Genomic DNA, 23,436 nt, shown 5'->3' on the forward strand with positions numbered 1-23,436 from the left:
GATCATATGGCTCGACACTAGGTTCTAAATATGTATGTATATAGAAAACATTGCATCCGGATGCTGAATTGACTAACATTTACCCAAAAGTCATTCTACATATAGTCTTTTCTATATATAATGTAAAAGACCAAATGTATTCATTTCGCATAGGTTCAAATAATCTTTTCTGTTTCTATAACACCCTCGTAGATCAAGCAAGGATCTCTCGCAAATTTGTAATCACTCAAATGTTTTGTTATATGCATAAGTTTAAGTTCGTTTCCATTCAAACTTTCATGTGAATATAATTTTTTTTAGCTTTCTTACTTGTAAAATTTCATTTTGAAATATGAACTAAGCCATTTTGATTGTTGTATGCAAACAACAATATCGACGACTTGGGCGACTTGATTTGAAGGTAACGTAATTTCAAGATACATATAGGTAATTCCATGGCGAAATTTTGTCCCGTGCGAGACTTTTACAGTTCACTGCAGTGAAAATAACGTAAACTGAAACAATTTTAAAAATAAGTGAATGTTATTCTTAAAGCTCTAGATAAGCACTATATTTAGAGCTAAGATTGATTTTAGGAACTTGATCTGTTTTCCGATAAAATATATAATTTCGTTCATTTTTTGGTTTTGCGTACGAATCGGTTAATTTTTGCAATTATCACATCAGAAAACAAAACAGAAAAAAAATTCCAAAACCATTCTTAGCTCTAATTAAAGTACTTATCTAGAGCTATAAAAATAAACTTTTCTTATTTTCAAAATTGTTTCAGTTTATGTTATTTTCAATGTAAAGAGTCTCGCACGGGACAAATTCCGTTTTGCAATTACCCATATATTAAAATTGGTTGCTCAAAATGAGTTTCATTAGTTCTACAAGTGTTCTTTTTAGAGTAACACGTTTACAATCGCAAGTATCACTTTCATAAAAACAGTTGTAAGCAAATCATGCATATACTCATGCATTTTTTTAAATTTGTTCACGCAAAAGGTACGTTTTGGGAAAGTTGAAAAAGTCAAATGTCTGGTATGGTGTGCATAATGTTTCCACTGCGACTTGAACTATGCAGTTGGAGTGAATGCTTGTGTCATTTTGAGGGGGCGTCAAATTAGCGCAGATTGCGCACTTTGGCGAAGTAGGGACAAGAATGTGAAACTTGGAATGCAACACGAATGAGACTGAGAATGAGACTGAGAATGGGAAATGTTAAGAAAGCGAGTAAACACGTTGAACGAAAGAAATCGGCCACACAAACGCACAAAAGTAGTATACTTTGAGGGGATAGGGAGGGGGTGGAAAACACTTGATTCACTTACCGTGCACACCGGCATGATGATTCAGGTGTGGCATTAGCAGCTGTTGACATACATATGTACATCACATCTGGCGGCGTGCACCATGTCGTATAAGTATTTTAATTAAGCATCAAGGGCCGCGGACAAACACATTGCTTCAAGTTGCGAGACGAGTCGCGTTTTAATTAAGACCCACTAAACTAAGACAGTACATGCGGTGGCTATTGCCCCGAGGAGGAGCGCAGCGGAATGGTCGGCATGGCGAGCGGGGAGCGGGGAGCGGGGAGGGCGGAGGCTTGAGAGATGCGTTGGCAAAAAGAAAAGTTTCCATTTAAGCTAAAATTTAATTTACTTTAGCAAAAACTTGTTGTGATGGCAGCTGCGGCAAAAGCCAGCGGAAAAAACAACCTACCGCCGTTTCATGTAGATTACTCGCATGCCATGCGTGTGTGTGTGTGTGTATATGTATGTGCTTTACTTATGTGTGTGTGTTAGTACTTGGGTGTGTGTGTGTTAGTATGAGTGAGTGTGGTGTGCAGCCAGCGACTGGGCTGGGCACATGCAGCAAGCACAGTCTGGTCTGAAATATCAGTTACCACGCCTATGGCGACAGGTGGCGCTGACAACAACGACAACAAATTACATACGAAAATATAAGTTGCTACGCCAGCTTCCGGTTTGCACTCGCAGCGCCATCAACTTTTGCGAATTTAAATACCTTAAAGTGACGTCTGTGTCGTATTCATGCGTATGTATTTTTAAGTACTCTGCGTGGAGTACGGCAGAAGATATAAATACGACATGTTGTTTTAATACTGACATCAATGCACCGCAACAATTTTCATGCTCGAGGGCCTATTTAATTTTATGAAACGTTATTAAAAGTTGTCTCATCCAATGATAATATCTTTGACTTATTTTCTTCTTAATTCAGATTCCTCTCCCAGTAAATATTATCTCAAATACTGTCAATAATATTTCGTAAATAAAATTGCATCGCTTTAATGATAACTTTTAATTAAACTTATATTTGGATTTATCATACCACAGCGTTTTAAGGAATATGTATTTATTTATTACATATTTAATGATTGTTTAGTTCAAATTTGAATTTTAAATTTCACAGTGAGCTTGACACAACACTTAACCAGACGTCTGAATCTTTCGACAAGAGTTTTATTGCAAAAGTGCAGTATCATTATCATTAAACTTTAATCTCGAATAAAAAGGACTCCATGCGGTTTCATAATTTGCAAGGGGAATGACATTTAAAATTGAAAATCAACTTTAAATGCACCATGAATAACATAGCAAATTTTACTACTTTTTGCAGAAGTAAGTAAGAATGATAGAGTCATTGTACAGACTAAGATATCTGGTGCTCATTTCAAATAAAAGAAAAATATGGTAACTGTCTCTTATAGTCTCTGAAATATAGATGTTGATACGGACATATCGTATTAGCAGTTGTCCCTGAACTTTATTGGCTTGCCATAAACATACATTTCAGTAACATACATTTCATATTGGCACAAAACTATAATACCCTTTTACAGTGTGTGTAACTGGTATAAAAACCTTTAACTTCCTCACATAAACAAAAACGAATGTCTTGAAAAAAGTGCGTGGTTAATAAATGCGTCTGCTAACGGAGTTTCCACTATATTAAATTATGCGAATTCTTGTAAAGTTTGCTGGCGTCTTCTGAAAATTATTTGCCTCGCAAATTACATTGTCAACAAACACAGGCTCATTTGGTCTCAGTGAACTTTGATCAGCATTTATTGAACAACTGCAAGTCAACTGAACTACTATAAATATTGTCCTATATTTGTTGTGCTTGTTTGTTGTCTAAGCAATCCCAATAAATGTAAACAAATGCATAAATTAGCCCATGCAATATCATCACATAGTCGTAAGCAAAATGCGAAAACATTGCGTATACTTAATGAGACCCAAGATGGCAACTTGATGTGCTTGATTTAAAGCCAATTTGACCGTAATTCAATGCATTGAGATTACAGTAAATTCTTCACTCATATATCGACGTATTACAATTGTTGCCTACAGGCAGTTTGTTTAAGCAATGTTTAATAAATCAAAATATTTCTTGATTAATTGCAAATATTTACTCTGCAACGTTATACTCATCATTGCAAATTATGAGATGTTGATGCTGAGAATCGACATTTCTAGATAATTGCTTTATTAAAACATCACAGTAATAGAATTCAAAACTCAGTCAAATCAAATATCACTTGTGTATGGACACAACTAATATAGGTAAATTCGTTTAAAGAGCTGACCTTTATATCTTAAAATTCCAAGCTCTTATATAGCAAACAACAGTTTCTTATCTCCAATGGACCTTAGTCTATAAGAGCCCTTTCTATTTTAGTATGTGATGCAACACAGAGCTCTTTCTCTCTCTCTCTCTTATTTGAAATAACGACACAACGCAGAATGCGTGTGATTCATTATTTTATTGGTTAATTTTATTTATTGGTTAATTTATGATGATTTAAAATTTTATCAAATGCATTCTGGGTATAAAGTCTGTGCGATATGTATTTTGACATTTTTAGATTGGTGTTAAGTACTTACATTTGAATATTATATTTAAAGTATTATAAACAACCAAATGTTTTTGCATATCAACTTTAATCCATTCTCATTATAGCAATAAATATTAAACAAATTTAAACACAAGTAAGCGTGCGTCTAAATAAACACAAATATGATTCAATATTTTGGCGGTAACTCGGAGCATCGTGAGGTGCATGTTGCAACGCTTATTGTCTGATTTCTAAATACATATAATACACGTAATAATAAGGAAGTGCTTGAACATAATATACAAGTTGTAACATAGTAAGCTTTCAAGTTTCAGGGTCATGTCATGGTCATGTTGTGTTGCACCCTAGCAACAACTTCAAGTTACCCTCAGCCGTGCAACCTCATAAACTAAAGAGTTTACTTTCCAACTGCTCGTAATGCTAATTTGATGAGGTTTGTACTGGAGGTTCTTAGCAAGGTCGAATTCTTTAAGGGCTATAAGCAGTACCTACAAATTCTACTTTTCGTAATTTTATATGCAGCAAAGGTTGAAGTTTAAGTTAAGCTCCCAAAGAACTCTTCCACTGGTAAATTGATGTTTAAATACTGCTATCATAACATGGAATAAGCATCGGCTTGCAGTAGTCATTTTTTGTGTCGATAAACCATCTTAACTAAATTATACACATAAGGGTTCAAAAAGTATTTTTTTTTAAATGTTTTTTTTTTTGTTTTGATAATTGTTATCAACATTGATTGTTGGCAATTGACATTGACCGTATTGTAAGTTCATTGTTGTGATGTAAATGTCTTAGACAAATAATATTTTTTTATGCGGATCTTAGCTTAATTGCTTAACATTCTGGTATATTTAAAGAAAAATCCCATACTATTTTGCATTTATTAAAAATGGGTATCTCAAAGACGAGCCCACTCGTCTCTAGCTTCCTTATTTGTATAAAACAAAGTGTCTAAAAATATTTATATCAAAATCCATTGTAGATAAGCAGCGGGTCAATCTAGGTAGTGTTGGTGTAAAATTCATGGTAGCTGGATATCAGCACCTAGAGCTTGGCTGAAGAAAGCAATACCAAGATGTTCGTACACAGCATGACTTGAAAGACTTTGCCCGAGGGACAAAAATAAGAATGCAAAGTATTTATATAACGACGGATACATTATGTGGGCGGTTAAGTGTGCGTGAACTAATGTTTGTGTGTGTCTGCTGGACCGAGGTTGTATGCAAGTTTGTTGACAATGGCAAAGCGAATGACTTTGATTTGCACTGCAGAGCAAATTTCCGCAAGCCAAATGAGAAAAAATTGAGCTTTGTATTCAAAATGCATGTGCAACATACGAAGGAAAAAAAATGCAACTTGAGAGATGAAAGGACAAAGGTTAAGCGATGGAAAAAGCTGTGGCTTCTAGGAAATGTCATGAATATGTAATCACACAACTGCCAGACACACGATTGCGACAAAAACAGCGTTTCAGTGCCAGGTGACAAGCCACATGATCGCACAGAATAGGCCAGCACAGTTACAATGTAAACTGCCGACGGATATGAAAAACTATTTCACAGTTGCTTTGTGGTCATCTCCATCGACCTCCAACAGTCCACATACATAGAAGAATCTTTAATATTTCCGACAAATCGTTCGGATAAGTAAAAGAAGATTTTGTCGAGAGTGCTTGACTAGATATTTCACTGTTCTCTTGGCCTTTAAAATCTAAATTCATTCAAATTCTAATATATAGTTTTATTTATGCATGTGAATTTTTCAAATTTCAAATGTCTTATGACGAAATATTTACATTTCAGTACCTTCTAGATGGTCTTACTGATGATTTTCTTTTAATTAATTTTTATCTCCAATAAAATTTATATTGTACAGGCATTGCAAAAGAATTAATATAAAATTTTCGTTTATCGGGCATCTAAGCATTGTCATAAAACACTTATTCGCTTTATTTATTTAAAGAATATTCTAGCTTGGAAAAATACTATGGATTTTGCTAAACACATTTCTCGCATTTCATTGTAACTAAGCTTTTTCTTTAGTTATATATGAAACTGCAACTTAAGCTTGCTTAAAGAAGACAAGCATTGAAACATTGAGAGCTTTTAAGATTACTTCTAGTCGAGTAAACTCAACATGAAAATTGTTAAAATAAACTATCATTCCCCCATTTGACAAGTACGCCATTGATTCATAGCAACAGAGAATAAAACTTTGATTTGTGGACATAAGGGACACGGCACCCAAAATTGAGCACAAAGTTTATCTTCGAAATGAATACAGAAATATTTAAAGCAATATTAAATCCACTTGAATTAAGAAACGAATGCTGATGTATATATGTATTATCAAACTTAAAAATAAGTGATTAGCAATAAATTTGAATACAGTGCGATCAATGCAAGTAACTAGAAGCGCAAACCTAATTTTACATCTTGAAAACTGTTGTCAAATTCAAGTAGAAAGCACACATCTTGTAGCTAAATTTGTGTTGCCTTAGAATAACAGCTTCGGTGAGCTATGCTGTTAACACGTGTTACAAACGTGCGAGCATCAAGTGAAATATCCCTACCGATTATGGCTTGTAATGTTTTGGTAAATTGCTTTGAACAACCAACTCTTTGGGTGCTGTTGCATAAGCTCGTCTCTACGTGGATGCATATATAGAAGTGTTTGCATGGTCCTTTCAGAGTGTTCCATGAACAGTTGTGTTTGACTGGCACACTGGACACATGTATTCCATAAAACTTGGCAGAAGCGTCTCGTCAGCAAGTTGTGGACTGAAAGCGGCAATCTAAGAGTTTGGCCATTTTTTGCTTACTCTGTTATGATGATGGAGGAAGAATTTTGTTTTAACTAGTTGGTGAATAATAAAAGCCATATCAAAACTCAATTTTCTTTATTTATATGACTTTTGCAACAAAAGAGAGTGGCAAATTGTTTAGGAACTGAAAGTACGATATTGATTTAAATGGCGACAAAGCTGTAAAAAATTATTTTCACAACAATAGAATTGGCTCGAGGCAAATTCGTTTAGCTCTCTGCAAAGTTAGAAAATATGTTAATAATATAATAAAAAAAAAGCCATAAAAGATTACTCTACACCTAAATGCACTGCTATTAAAATACATTCTGCTTGAGGGGCTCAGCAGCTAAAGATGAAGCGATGTTAAGTATAAGCACTTCATCTCTTTGGGTGTTGAGGGTTTGACAGGCGCCGCTTCTTATGAGGCCATTAATCTAATTGGCCACCGGCTTGTCCGGAGCATTTGTGGAATAGACTAATAAAATTGTTTCGAGATTACATGTATACTTAAAATTTAATCTTATCTTAAGCCCAGCCATATTTAACCTTTTGGTTTTTCCTTTTTTACTTTCGTTACAGGGTCTTTCAACAAAAGGTAAGCTTCTTACCTCCATTTAAGCCAAAACAGTTGCAAGCAGTTCCTGTATACCTTGTGGTAGGCTATTATGCCGCCAAGTCTAGAGCAAGCCACGTCAAGTTACCAGACACCAACCAGCGACCAACCACGGTGTGCCTTTTATAAAGCCTTTACAAGTATCTAAAATTAGATTAAATATTTTTGGTGGCTTAAGAGCTGATATCGTCGAGCTCTTAACACCTTGTCTTCTTGCTAATTAAGCTCCCTCTTATTCCCCTTTTATGGCCTGTTACTGAGTGATTAAGTTCTTGAGGGGCTGTAAGCTTGATTTGTCAATTTAATTAATTAGCAGCTTCGAAAACTGCTGTCAGAACATTAATGGTTTTAATTAACTGATGTCTTTATGTCCCCTGAATTTGTGGATCAATGCGCTGGGGATTTTACTATACACGCATAGGCAATCTAATTTTCTTAGTGTGTTCTAAGAAACCAACCTTTAATTAAATGTTTAAAACAGCTCAAATATGTAAGCTCGCTACTTGCAGTGTAGAAGGATATTATAACTTTCAGTCAACATGCAATATAATATATATCAAACAACACAAGCTGGCATCTCCGACCCCAAATATATAAAATAAACTCAGATAAAAAGCTATATTAATTAAAATACGGCGTAATATAGATTCAGATGTAAAGGATTTATTGCTTTGATCAAAAATTTGGTATATTTCGTATATATGTATAAGGAAAGGTATTAAGCTATAACTTTTCGTATATTCTAGTATATTTTCCGCATAAGAAATTTGTATATTTCAATGATATTGCTGTTTTCGCAGTGTTTTTGAATTGACTGAAAATGGTTAAGGGTATCTCGCAGTCAAGCATACTCGACTCACCTGCTTTAAATTTGAAATGTGAAACCCTTTTTAACATCTAGCTTGAGCAACCAGCATGAAAGTTCGCTATACACACTCAGAAGTGAAACCTATCTTAGATACTCAAATATGCTTTTTGCATGGCATTTTATGGAACCGTTTAGCTTAAAATCCCCGGAAATACCCAAAACATAAAGTGGCCCTAACGACAAACTGCACTGAAATATGTTATGTTGAAAGGAAGGTTTGACCGAGAAAGTGAAACTCTGTTGGGTTCACCCTTAACGTATCAAATATTCGTGTAAGCTCTGTGTTCCTTTCGCAGTGTGTAGTATAATAAAATACGAAAAGCACTGAGTGAGGAGCTGTCAGTTGACATGCGTAGGACATGGCAAGAAACGCGTCAAAGCGTGCAGCATAAAAGCACATTTATACAGTCAAAGCATTTATCCTCCATTATGCTCTTAACTTTTGGCTGTCGGCTTTTGTTTCCATTTTTGGTAGCCATCGTAAAAAAACACACGCAGAAATATGAAAACATAAAAGCATAAAACTTGATGGCAGTGTGTCTGCTGAGCCAATGTATGGGAATAGGACAAGGAGCCAGAGCGAGAGCCGAAGTGCGGGGGTTTTATCGCAAGACAGCAAGGTCAGACACATTATTGGGTGGCCCCATACGGTTTTACATACAAACATACCTCGGAAAGTCATAAGAAATAAAATAAATGTGTAGACGAGGCAAAAAATCTGGCTGAAGACAAAACATATGAGTATTTTGTGTATTGGGGCAATCGAATGGAAGCATCGAAGGGCGGCTAAAAGCATCTTGAGAAGTGAAATGAAATGAGTCGTGTCTGATGCCCGTAATCTGGAAAATATAGTAATGTCGTTATAGCTGGGCAATAATATATTTAAGGTGATGGCAGCTGCATTCACGACGGCGATTAAATCGCTCTGCGTTACATCGACTGAAACACAGAGCGCACTTGCACTTGGGATTTCAAAATGTATTTTCCATTAAACCAAGTCAAACACAACGACTACTGACATTTAATGTATGCATATTGCAACTGGTGTGTTGTAGGCTAAACAAATAAAGTTGTGCGCATACGAATGCGAGACGACTGACGACTGACGACGACGACGTTTATAAATTTGATTATATTGCCAAAGTGGAGCCAGTGACTCCCACTGCTCTTCTCTTCTATGGTTGATTACATTTACATTTGTGAGTTCGTCCCTCAGCTCAGTTGGCATCTTCATTGTTGACATATTTTCAAGCGTCGAGCGTTGCAACACGAATTCGCGATGTATGGGGCATACAAATATTGTGCACGCAACAACATTCGCACTCTAAGCCCTGACTAACTGGCGAATAGTCAGAAGAGTCAGTCAGTCACTCACGCTGACAGTATAAGTGAAAATAAGTAAAAACATAGAACTTGAATAGTTCCTCGTGATACACACATATTCAAACACAGAGTAACAGCATCAAGTGGCATGGTTGAGCAAAGCTGATGCAACTGTGTGACACTCGAGAACAAAAGTGCTTAAGAGGTTCTGTCTTCAGCAGTTGCCTCGCTCTCACTCAGCGACAAGCATCATTCCATCCCTCTTCACCAGCGCCCTTTAATCATACTTGAAGTCAGTGCCATCATTGACTCATTGATTGATAAGGCGCCGCTGATAGCCCCTGGTAGACAATACTCGTAGGGGTACGATTGTCCTTGTTTTATTTACCCCAAGTGTGGAAGCTTCTACCATCACATATTAACATACATATGTGATTAAGCCCGCTGCTCACAGGGTTGAAGGGTATTATAACTTTGTGCGAACAGAAAATTTATGTGTAATAGGCAGAAGAGCTCATCTATTAATATATATACAATAAAGTATATATATTCTTGATCAGAGTCAATAATAACTACGGTATTCATGATTCCTGAAATTGTGGATGCAATCAGATAAAAAGTTTAAAAGTTCTTAGCTGCTTTGGCTGACAATTTAGTATGTTTAGTACTCTATAGTTTATTTTGATTGTAGTACTATATCAAAATAACAACTAAAGCCTTCAGTATATTATAGTATTTTGCCAGTACTGATTTGGTACCGCACTGTATTCCTCTTATTCAAAATAGGAAGCGGGTATCTCATAGTCGAGCACACTGGATTGTGGCTTTCTTTCTTGTTTTATATTTATTTTAATCCAGCCCTTATCGTGACCACACACATTCAACATAAAAATCATGTCATTAATCATTTAATTGTGCCCACAAAATCTTTAGCATATTAACATTCAATTAATGCAAATCGATTCAGTATTAAATGTTTATGCGGGCACCAGATGCTTTATGCCGATAATTATGCCACCAATTATGAAAAATCTGGCAATTGCAAGTATTTAAACAAACTATACCCTTTAATACATGACCTTATTATGTTTGTTACAATGACAAAACAAACAAACAAAAGAGTAATTTATTGAATCAGAATACATGAAATTGTTCGCTTAATGTAATAAATTAGTTGCTTAGTTATAAATATTTCATACATAAATGCACTTCACTTCACGCATTTTAAAAAAGATGGGAAATGTTTTTTAATTAGAATAAATGTGAAATTATATGTGCAGCTTTTGCAAATCACAGATGTTAATTTTCAAGTAATTAAATGACGTTTGTCGGACTAATTTCAGAATATTTAACGTCATACATTGTAATCCCTTTTTAGCGTAGTCAACTAAACTAAAAGTAATTTAAACGCAATATTATTTTTGATTTTTTTACTTGCAGACCATCACATGCAATGTCGATAAATGATTTTAGCTGATTGAGCATATTGCAATCAAATGATAACCACATTGACCATTATTAACCTCGCACTTTACATCTACCTACTGGTAATTCAGAGTGCATTCATTTCTGATTCCCAATTTAGTTTCACTCAAAGTTCAATGACCGTATGCAATTTGATTAAATTCAGCCATAATTACCAGTTCAGTTTATTGAAGACTGTGTATTTAACTGAGCATTTTTAAGAATTGTAAATGAAAACATCAAATGTTAAATATTATTTTTATTTCGTTCAGGCTATTCCCTAATGGGTAAATATTGCCCTAGTCTTTGTTTACTCAGCTTTAATTTGCAATCGCTGTGCAATCTATCCACTTCCATTGCCATGGCAACGGGTTCAATTCAATTGCCCTCCAGTTGCCTGGCACGCATCGTTGCTCGCACAGACTAGCTTTACTTTTGTGCAATAAAAACGGAATTTCTCTTTTATTTTCACTTTTGGTCCATTTTGTCGTAAATCAGAGTTTTGCCACATGATTGAGCTCAATTAACAGTTTGGTATTGCACATTTATGGAGTTTGAAACAAGAATATAATTATTTGATTGCGACAATGTGTTGAAAACTGTAAACTGAATAAATTTCCAATGCGTAAAATTGCTATGTTAACGAAATATTTGTAGCAAGTTAATGAAGGCATGCAAAGATTTGGCTAGGGATCTAACTTTGTAGGTACGCAAAATAGTACTTAACCGTCAGAATAAGATAGTTCTTTTGATACCCGCTAGCCATAGGTAAGAAGGGTATTATAACTTTGTGCCGGCAGGAAATGTATGTAACAGGTAGAAGGAGGCATCTCCGATCCTATAAAGTATATATATTCTTGATCAGGATAAACAGCAGAGTCGATCTAGCCATGTCCGTCTGTCCGTCTGTGTGTCTGTCTGTCTGTCCGTCCGTCCGTATGAAACATTGGATCTCAGAGAATATAAAAGATAGAGCTGTAATTTTTGGACAGCATCTGTTATGTTTGCACGCAGATCAAGTTTGTTTCAAATTTTTGCCAAAAAAATCGAATAACAAGCGTAATTTTAAAGCTAGAGTTGCGAATTGCGTCTACTTACTAGGGCTCGTAGTTGCTTTGGCCGACAATCTGTTCCACTATGCCGTCTATGGTATATTTTGATTTGTGTACGATATCGATATACCAAACATACCATTTGGTATAATTTTAGTTTTTTTTAGTATTTTCGGTATATTTTGAAAATAATAATGCAATATTTTGCCTTTATTAAAAATGGGTAGCGGATATCTCACAGTCGAGCACACTCGACTGTAACTCTCTTACTTGTTATAATTGTAATCGAGCAAATAGTGATTGAAACAAACTCAAATCAATTACGGTAACTGCAAAAGAACAGCTCACATTTGAGTTGTCAATGTAATTAATAAAAGTCATTCAACATAATTGTAATTTAAATTGAATGTATAATGATTTGTTCATATACTGTATTCGAGTCAATTGTCAATCAAAAGGCAATGAGATAAGAATAACAATGCAAAAATAAAATAAAATAAAAAACCACTTATTCAGTTGGATCCGTTGTTTGCAGCAGCTTGGCTTTTTGCATAATATAATTCCAACGAAATAAACACACATTAAAGTGACAACAGCATCGGGAATCTCTTTTTGTTGATTCAGTTGCGGATCAACAAATACTCACCCCGAAAGCATTCCGAAGCACAAACACGACCAACAATCTACTCTAATAGTCAGATATTTTGGATATCTTGGATAACGAGTATTTCAAGTGTACTCGCTGTAATTTCTTACTTGATTTCAATTGTCTTAGCAACCTTAGGAATTCAATAATCGTATCCCCATAATAACTTCTAGTCAGTTCGACAAGTCCACAACGAGCGATTTTGAGATAAAATTTATGTATAAATTTTCATTCTGAATAGAGATACAAAGTAATAAGTGCAAACATGTTTATAAGAGAGGTCCCAAATCCACCACGAGTACAGAAGTCCCCTCAGAACACTGGCCAACAAATGACACCATATGTGGCGGCTGTCAAACGCGGACCTTACACGCTGACCAATCCAGTTTATAACCATCCGGAGCCAGAAGACAGCAACGCAAAGATGCATAACCACACTTTTAACATCAATGTGAATGCGATGAAAAACAATTTCAAGCATCATCAACGTGCGATTCCTACGCCTATAAGCAAGTCTCAGCTGCCTAAAATAAAGTCTCGATCCCATTTGGGTATGAATGAACAAAGGGATCTATATCGTCAGCATCGTGATCGTCTGGCCAACATTAAAGGAAAGGTGAACACTTGCTTGCCACCACCCAAGATGAAGAGCAGCGAGGGTAATGGAATGGAGCTTTCTTATATGGAAATGCTTACGGCGCTTTACAGGAAGAGCAACAACACGTTGAGGACATTCACCAAATCGCCGGATCGTTTAGCGGCTGGTCGCTGGAGGAATGCCAGCGTAGCCCGAGAGAAGGAACGGAAACAGCAAGAGAGGAATATGAAATTTAATCCAGGTGGAAATTTGTTTGATCCAGCTATGGGAAAATCCCATCACAAGGTCAAAATGATTAAGGCGTTCAGCTATGAGGTGCCAATGCATGTGCTCCATCGATACGAGGATCTCATGAACATATGCGATGTGAGTGTGCTGTGTAAGCTGCTACGACCACAAATCTACATTGATGTAGAGGTCCTTGGCACGCAAATACGAGGTCGTCTTGCCATTCAGCTCTTCACGGAGGCGTGCCCCCAAGTTGTGCTAGAATTTATGCGTATCTGTTCCAACCAGAGTAATCACTGCATTAGCTTCACTCGAAATTTTGCGCCCATTTGGCTTGAAGGCTGTATTGCCCTGGATCCGGATCGCAATCTCGATATGAATAATATCGAACACGATTTCGAGGTACTCAACCATGGCGTCGATGCTGGCATTCTTTCCTTTCCTTGTCGCTATGTTCGCGGTAATGCTCGGACTGCACTCACTTTTACCATTAGCTACAAACCGTTGTCAATTCTGAACGGCAAGCGAGTGGCTTTTGGTAAGGTTCGCAAGGGACTTCAGCTTCTGGAAAAGATTCAAGATGCTACAGCTCATTTGGCAAAGAATAATCAGCTCGTTGCCATCAAAAGCTGCGGAGTTCTTTAGATGAATCGAATATTCAATTTTGTCGTATGGGTGAAATTCCGCTCTCTCTGTGAACACGTGTTATATATCTTTTTATATTTTAATCTGTGAGATCCAAATGGCCATATAAAATTGTATGTTTACTGATATTAGCAATATAGTACTACGCATTCTTTTTATCTTTTTTTACAGTTCAAAAGTTTGTAGTCGAGTGCGAAGCGGTATTATCTTAGTACTGAAACATACCAAACGCATATTTTTGAATATCGACATACTGCATGTGTATTCCCATTAAAGCAAAACCAATAGCCTGCAGTATTTACAAAAATACTTATATTAGGGGTCGCCAAAAACAGTAGTTTCTTCGGTCGGGCATAAAAAATAGTATTATATTATACCAAATATAAAAATAGATATCTTAAAATTTCTAGGTATGTCAATTTGGAACACTCGACTGCATCCATACATTCCTTTGTGTACATTCAATTAAACAGACAGAAAGAATCAGCTACAAACCCATTAAGTAGACTGCAACTTTCTTACTTGTTTTTCCTTCAAGAAAGAAGCATCACTAAATTGTGTATAAAACTCAGTCTTTAAAGAGCTTTTATAGCAAACGTGACACCTATTTTTAATTTAATTTTTTAAAACATTAGTAGAAGTCTTTATCGATGGCATAATGGCGAAAATCAAATCTTCAAAGTCCTATTAATTATATCTCGAAGTACTTATACATATGTGTACATATGCAAATTGTGAAACACCTTCAAAAATAAATATTCAATCATCTTACTCTCTCTAAAATTGTCATAAAACAATTGTCATTTGAATTCAAGCAAATGATACAAATTTATTTTCAGTCGCACTAAAATCGTTGTTTCATTAAAATCAAATTTTTCTAGTTTTCACTATAGTCGCATTGCTTTATTAAAATGGTTGGCGATGGCTTGAATAGTCCCCGCCAACAGGGCGGAAAAGCGAAATCGACAAAGAGTGATCCGCAATTTCCAGATAAGTATTCGATGCGCAACACTCGAGTTCTCAAAGCAAATTCGAAAAATCTGACGGAATTGCCAGAAGACATCGTTGATATGGCGTGCCATGAGCTAGTCGATATTGTTTGCCTTCAAGACAACTTGCTGACAAAAGTTCCTTCGGAACTGCAAAATATGAGCGAATTGCTAACAGAGTTGAATTTGTCTAAGAACCAAATCTCATTCATACCCTCCTTCATATCGCAGTTCTCGCGTCTATTACGCATAAATTTATCAGGCAATTTGCTTCGTAGCTTGCCCATGGAGTTGGCTGGCCTTAAAACGCTCCGAGAATTAAATATTTCCCACAATCGTTACGAACAATTACCACCTTGCATCTACGAATTGGAAAGTCTGGAAACACTTGTTGCTAATGATAATCAAATTCAAGAAATCGATGCTACTGATAATGGATTGGGGGCACTCCCTAAGCTCGGTACTCTAAATCTTACCAATAATAATATACAGATCGTACCGCCAGTGCTGGGAAACCTTACGAGTATAGATGAGCTGCATTTGTCTGGAAATCCTTTCCGTCAGCCTCGCCATCAAATTTTAGCAATGGGCACTGCTTCCATCATGGAATATCTACGGAATCGCATTCCCCTGTAAACTTATTTTATCATTTGTACCTTAGATGTTAATAAAAATGAAAATCTAATAATCTGATCAATAACATTTATTACATACACCAAATATGTATTATAACATTTGTACATATTCTTGTAATATAACCTAGTAATTCTGTCAATTAGCTAGTCAAATTCATAGATGACGAACCAACAGATATGAAATTTGATGCTGACCCTGATCACGCATAGCTCCTTCAAATTTGCACAAAGCTAATACACAAGAAAACTAAATATACATAAGTCTGACATAAGTAAGCTTTGAGAAATTTTAAAACCATTTTGTGCTTAAATTTGTAGACATAAATATCACAATTAAAATAAATATGGCACAACCAACGAGACGAACAACAAAAATACAGTCAGCGTGAGTATGTTAATGTTCATGGTTTTAACATATAGTGAATGTGAATTACGCAAAGCAGACGTACCAGAGCTTATGATGATGATGCTTTCGTCCATAATTTCGCTGTTCGTGGGGCTCGTGAAATAATTGTAATGGATCCCAACGGAAGGCCAATGCGGTCTACGGTTAGTCAGAGGCGCTCTTATGCTTACGCTAGTCATCTGCATGCATTGGCGATCATGGCACGCAATGTGGTCCGAGATCTGGATCCCGCTAATGATGTGACTTTCATGCGATTGCGGTCGAATCGTCAAGAAGTTCATATATCCATAACGCAGGAGTTCATTCTAGTTGTTATACAGAGGTTGAAGAAACAAAAGGAATAAACAGCAACACTAATGTTGTGTGTGTGTGTGTGCGAAGCATATAATCGAAACTTAATTCCCAAAATGAATCCATTGTTTTCATAACAATGGGGCGTTGAAAGTAATCACTTGGCTAATACACATTTGAGTTTTATTGGGTTAAAGCTTGGCAAGTTGAAAAGTGTTTTCAGCAAAGAAACGTTGGTTAATGTACCAACTAAACACACATCTCACACTCTTCGATGTTGTGCTTGTATTTAAATGGGTAATTTAGGCAAAAACCAAAGCTCACTTGCTGGCAATTGTACATTGCTCATAATTTGGTAATCTGCACATAAAGCCTCGAAGCATCTCGCTTCTGCCTCGTAGAGGCTGAAATTCCAATAAAGTTCTAATGTGAATTTCTCACTTTGTTAGTATTCGATACTCAATGGATACTGGCAATTAATGATGCACGTTTCATTCGTGACTTGGGTATTTGTTTTTTCCTCTCTCAGATGCATAAACTCACCGCATACCAACCTTGTTTTGTAGAAAACTCCGTGTTATTTGGTCTTTACTCTGCTGCCATTATTCATTTATTGTGGCCAGCCAAAAGCCAAAACAACGCAGTAAAGCGTGATGCATTTTCCTTGGAAATATATACAAAAAATTTTTGGCTTTGTGTTTCCACATTGGATTTTGGTGTATAGAAATTTACGAGTGTTTATTTGGCACTTTATATCGTTTTCCGCATTTACAGATTTTTGATTTTTTTCTTATATCTTGTATTTATGGTCTAAACGCCAAATGTGTATTTTCGTTTTTAAAAAACGAAAATTTATTGTGTCGTTCAATATTACTAAACACCTATGTTAAGAGGTCCATAAAAACTAAAACATACAGATAAAATTTAATTTAATTTTTGAATAATTTGGAATATAAAAAAAATTAAGCAATTTCTTCTTTTCATGCTTTTTACTTTGAAATTCAATATTTTATAATAGGCAGAGTTTCGTGACATAACCCGTGAGTATTTTGATAATAATTTTAGTGTGATGGAATTGTTATTTAACTACATACATAAAAAAATGTCGCCAGACTTTTCCGAGTCGCGTTCATATGATGTTTTGTTCCGTTGGCAATTAATTTATTTTATATTTGTATTCTACAAAAATAGTGGCTTGGATATTTAAAAGTTTCCCCATAATATAGTTAGACTTGAAAATTTCAAAAATATAAATTTGTGAACTATATTTAACGAATCAAAGAAACGACATTAATAAATAAGGACAAATAACTTGCGCTGTGTAAGTGATTAATAATTGGTAGGCAGCCATTTATTATGCCAGTCAAAATCTGGTGTGTCTGGCATATAGTTCCAACAAACAATACACTTAAATATAAAAAAAAAGAAATTGCCATTCAAAAATAAAAGGCAAAATTTAACATCCAAATTTAACTTTAAGGAAGAGAAAGATTATATATAAAAAAATAAGTTTTTTAAAATATATACATATTCCAAAATTTATAACAATATATCAAAAGTTATAAATATTAGTAAAATATAGAACTACGAGTATTTTCAATTTTGCTCTGCATTTACATATGTTAATTTGTTATTAAATGTAATTGTGTACTAAGAAATTTGAATATTTTGAAGAGATGAATATAAAAGAATACCAGTTATCGTACAAGGTTTGGAAGCTTGAAGTTTATTTCATTAGTAGTTGGAATATCAAGTTTCTATACAAATCAAGTTCCTGTGCAAGGAAGTGCTAATTAGTGTCACCTGTCATTAATGTCAATTTAGGGGTAATAAAAATGCAATTTAATTAGGGTCACCTATTGAAATGTCAAGTGTGAGGTAATAAAGATGCAATTTAATTAGGGTTAGCTGTGGAAATGACAAGTGTGGGATTTGTGTGACGAATCGTACGCGACCCGAGACGGGGCGATGAAAGGATCGGGATCGGGGTCGGGGGCGTTTCGTCACACAAATCCTTCGGAGTCGGGGTCGGGGTCGAGGTCGCTTGTCCCGACACGCCCTCGGGGTCGGGGTCGCAATCGGTCTCGCACTCGGGGTCGCAATCGAAAACGATTCGTAGATCGAGGGCGAAAACATATGACGAACACGTGCTACGATACGCTCTCGAGGTCGTGTGTACCGACACTTGAAGATAAAATAGAAAATCTGAAAGAAAAACCGAATAGTGCTGTAAAAATTCCATTTCCCGTAAAGATATAGTATTCTTCTTTGCATGTTCTGTATGTAACATAATTTTATTTCCAAATACATTGTTTAAAATCGATTCTCTAAACTAACATACATTTTTATAATTTTTTTTTATTTTTGTGAGCGAACAGTATAGAAATGACAGGCACATGTATCGACTCCATCCTCCACATCGTTATGAGCCCAACAGCAGGATGAGAAATGTTGACGATGAACATTAGAAACCAATGGTCCATCACATATTCTATTATTAAAATATTTCAATTTCTAAATATCTCCCTCTAAGGAAAAATACGCTAGAAATCAGGTTTTTGGATACTATCAGATTCATGCCCTCTAGTCTAGACACACTCGCGGGGAATTTGAGTGAGGAGAATTTCAATGTGCTGAAATCACAGTACAAAAACAAGTCAGATTTTGAACTACTTCGCAGGAAAGGTGTTTTCCCCTACGAATATTTAGATTCTGTTGAAAAACTAGATGAAACTTCTCTCCCATCAAGATCCAAGTTCTATAGTAATTTAACAGAGTCAGAATGTTCAGAAGAGGATTACGCTCATGCCATCCAAGTATGGTATCATTTTAATTGTCGTTCATTGAAGGAATACTTAAAATTGTATTTGAAAACTGATGTTTTATTGTTAACAGACGTTTTCCAAAATTTTAGGGCAATTTGTTCTTCAATTTACAATCTTGACCCCGCCCATTATTACACTACACCAGGATTGTCGTGGGATGCTATGTTAAAAACCACAGAGATTGAACTCGAGTTACTCACTGACATTGATATGATTACATATTTTAAGAGTGGAATTCGGGGTGGGTTGGTGCAATGTAGTCATAGGCATACAAAAGCAAACCACAAATACTTAAAAGATTTCGGTCCTACTAAAGAATCGGAATTTTTAATGTATGTAGATGCAAACAAATTGTATGGATGGGCTATGTCTGAACCACTACCTTACGGTGAGTTCAAATGGTTAGACACGAATCAGGTTAAGAGTTTTAATCTAGAAAATATTCATGAAAATAGCGAGTATGGGTATATTCTAGAGGTTGATCTAGATTACCCTTACTCAATCCATGATGAACATAATGATCTACCATTCTGTCCGGATAACAAGCTACCATCAAGCACTTGTAAAACTCCAAAGTTAATAGCCGATCTCGCTGAAAAGAAGAATTATATCATATACTATAAGACTTTAAAACAGTGTATGAGACATGGCTTGGAATTAAAAAAAATTCACTCCATCCTTCAATTTAGGCAGAAAGCCTGGCTCAAGAAATATATTGATATAAACACTGAGCATAGGACCAGAGCCAAAAATAATTTTGAAATAGATTTTTTCAAATTATTGAACAATGCTGTTTATGGAAAAACCATGGAAAACAGTGAAAAACGGGTGGATGTACGGATAATAACGGAGTGGGAGTATCCAATTGAAAATAGGAAGTCAGGACGACCCAAATTATGTGCCAGGGATTTAATATCAAAATCTAATTTTCATAGTGCATCAAGGTTCAATGAAACTATGTATGCAATTCAAATGAAGAGGTTACACAACATTTGTGATAAACCAATTTATTTAGGATTTGTAGTGTGGGAGATGCCAAAATACAAAATGTATGACTTCCATTATGACTACATGAAACCTAAGTTTGGGAAAGCACTCAAATTAAATTATATGGATACGGATTCATTTATTTACAGCATAAAACAAATGATTTTATGCAGATATTCGGGATGATGTGGAGTTAAAGTTTGATACGTCCGAATATCCAGATGAATTGGCCGAGTTGTATAAGTTTAAGAAATGTAATAAGAAACGATTGGATTTCTTTAAGGATGAGTTGCATGGTAAACCAATGACTGAGTTTGTTGGTTAACGCTCAAAAATGTATGCATACACTTATGAAAATTTCGATAACTCTGGTGAAATATGTATCAAAAAAAATAAGGGGGTAAAGGCATGTTGTTTGATGGGCATTTCATTATCAAATTATTCAAATACTTTGTATACAGGAAAGCAAGAACGTTCTAGTATGCAGATGTTTAGGTCTAGAGGGCATGAAATCACTACAGTCGAAGTAACAAAAACTACATTAGATAGTGAGGATGATAAGCGAATAATAGAAGAAGATAAGATTTCAACTATAGCAAGAGCACATTATTTAGTAATTCCCTTTGAAATTGAGAGTTCCATATCAATTCTAGAAGCGGAGTCAAGAGTTTGGCGCAGCCAAATGTTTGCGCTAGAGAACTCACACAGTAATCAAACTAGTGTGAACAAAATAAATAATCTTAAAAGAAAGTTGGATACCATCCATTTTTGTATGGTTGTAAATACAAGCCAGCTCCCAATGCAACCGTTTCCATTTTTTTATTATGCCTCTTGTTTTCTTCTAGATGTTGTTTAGCCATCTTTGCATTGTTAATAGATTTTACTATTGCTGCACTACCTGACACCAAACTACCCACAGCGCTCAGAGCTGTTAAAATTGGGACAAGTGGTAAGAACCCACCTATCTTGGGTACATTTATAACACGTGGAATAACAACATTTTTCCTACATCCCATCGAGTTCGATACTGCTTTACGTGCAACTTTTATTGCACTCAAGATATCAAGCGGTTTATTCTTTTTCAATTCCTTTGTAGCCTTATTGTAGTCAATGATCTTTTCACTCTTTTCTTTCTCTCCTGATTTGATCCCATTCCAAATTTTTTCTTCGTCTTCATCATGTTTGTTACAAAGTATGCTGCTGCTCTCTCTCCAATACTACTGTCTAACGCTTTTACACGATTCCAAGCCTTTTCAATTAAAACTGAATCAGCTTTATGACGTTCACTCAACTCTTTACTGTTTGAATATGCAATATCATGCTCTCTACACGCTTCATCCAAACCATTAATTCCACGATCACCACGTGCTAATCGTTTCTCTAACTTTGTTCCAGGTCCACAGTAATTGTATCCAGGTATATGAGCCTCAAAAGGTAGAGAGTCTATTATATTGTTTACAAGACCACTACCCTGTTTGAATTTTGATTTTGAACTAATTAAATTATAAAAACGTTTGGCCATTTTATAGCAACCTCAATCAACAAACGTTTCCCATTGAATGAAGTACTTCTCTCACTAACATGCGTTTTTTAAGACATAAGAAAAGCATACTAGTACGAAACATTGAGGGTGGTGGACATGGAGAGAATAATCAACAACCTCGACATAGTGTTTTGCTACCCAATACAATTAGAGCATTAATTGTTGGACCATCAAATTGTGGAAAACCCAATGTGATGCTTAGCATTATAGAGAGTCCCAATGGTCTCAAATTTGAAAATATTTATGTATTTTCAAAGAGTTTATACCAACCCAAATATGAATATTTGGAAAAACTTATCAAACCAATTCAAGGAATGGGATATTTTACATTCTCCGGAAACGATGCAGTGTTATCACCGCACGAAGCTAAAAATAATTCCATTATTATTCCACGATGATGTGGCATGTGAAAAGCAGGATAATATCCGAAACTATTTTTGTATGGGAAGACATAAGAATATTGATTCATTCTATTTATGTCAAACATACACACATATACCGAAGCATTTAATACGTGACAATGCTAATTTTATTATAATGTTTAAACAAGATGACTTGAACATGCGTCATATATATCGAGATCACGTAAACAGTGACATGGACTATAAATCATTTATGGAAATTTCACGAAAATGCTGGGAGGAGAAATTTGGATTTCTACTAATCTCTAAAGATGATGATATGAAAAATGGGCGATACAGAAAAGGCTTTGATCAATTCATTATACTTTAAAAATATGAATATAAAACTAATGATATGATGATTAAACAACAGTCCAAACTCAGACTTCAAAATGTCTACATCACTAACATTTGCATTAAATGGAAACACATCAGTTATAGCCAAAAATTTTTTCCCACAAATTGAATTAAATAGAAATTATGAGTGTGCTCTCATTGACTTCCACACATACAATTCTATACCAAACGTAGATAGAGGGAACAATCTATTTCATATTGGAAATAAATGTATAGAAATACCTGTTGGATCGTATGAACTCGAAGAGATTGCAACATATATTATTGATGTCCTAAAGGGGTATGGTTCTTATGATGTGTTAAAAATAGAAACCAACAATAATACGCTGAAAGTTCAAGTCACCACTAAAAAAGAAACAGTATATTTTAATCGTGAACGAAGTATTGGAAAGCTATTTGGATTTGGTGCATGTATTCTAAAACCGCACAATACTGAAATTTATGTCTCAGATAATCCTGTGAATATTTTAAAAGTAAATACAATTAGATTGGAATGCAACATTATCAGTGGCTCATATGTAGGTAATAGACCAAATCATGTGCTTCATGAATTTGGAATCAATGTTCCTCCGGGATATAAAATGAGTATTACACTACGAAACTTGATTTATTTACCTATCAACACTAGAGAAATAAGCACGCTCGAAGTACGGATAACTGATCAGGAGGGGGAATGAATCAATTTTCGTCTTCATTTACGAGCAACAGAATGATTATTTATAATAAAAGGTCGTTACATCACATCACAACTCCCATTACTAAATGTAAAGGTGAAGTGAAAACACCATCATCATCTCGAGGACCATCATATCCACGACCTGCGGTATCATTAAAAAATAAACTGATTTTAAAATCACTTGGATTTAATATTCAGTAAAATTACTACCTTCG

General features: G+C 35.3%; 3 protein-coding genes across 3 annotated transcripts; all 3 read left to right on the forward strand.

Moving 5' to 3' along the window:
* The first annotated feature begins 12,797 nt into the window (after positions 1–12,797).
* LOC133843262 (uncharacterized) lies at positions 12,798–14,262 on the forward strand. Its single transcript, XM_062276721.1, has one exon. It carries the CDS (start codon positions 12,906–12,908, stop codon positions 14,109–14,111), a length of 1,206 nt encoding a protein of 401 aa, XP_062132705.1. The 5' UTR covers positions 12,798–12,905; the 3' UTR covers positions 14,112–14,262.
* A 656-nt stretch (positions 14,263–14,918) lies between these two features.
* LOC133844452 (leucine-rich repeat-containing protein 40) lies at positions 14,919–15,788 on the forward strand. Its single transcript, XM_062278451.1, has one exon. The coding sequence runs from the start codon at positions 15,023–15,025 to the stop codon at positions 15,734–15,736; it is 714 nt and encodes a 237-aa protein (XP_062134435.1). The 5' UTR covers positions 14,919–15,022; the 3' UTR covers positions 15,737–15,788.
* Positions 15,789–15,931: 143 nt separating this feature from the next.
* Positions 15,932–16,727, forward strand: LOC133842041 (dynein light chain roadblock-type 1). Its single transcript, XM_062274937.1, has 2 exons — positions 15,932–16,120; positions 16,179–16,727. The coding sequence occupies exons 1-2, from the start codon at positions 16,080–16,082 to the stop codon at positions 16,483–16,485; spliced, it is 348 nt and encodes a 115-aa protein (XP_062130921.1). The 5' UTR covers positions 15,932–16,079; the 3' UTR covers positions 16,486–16,727.
* The last annotated feature ends 6,709 nt before the right edge of the window (positions 16,728–23,436 follow it).

Source organism: Drosophila sulfurigaster, chromosome 3 (genome assembly GCF_023558435.1).
Source record: "Drosophila sulfurigaster albostrigata strain 15112-1811.04 chromosome 3, ASM2355843v2, whole genome shotgun sequence".
Taxonomy (NCBI): domain Eukaryota; kingdom Metazoa; phylum Arthropoda; class Insecta; order Diptera; family Drosophilidae; genus Drosophila; species Drosophila sulfurigaster.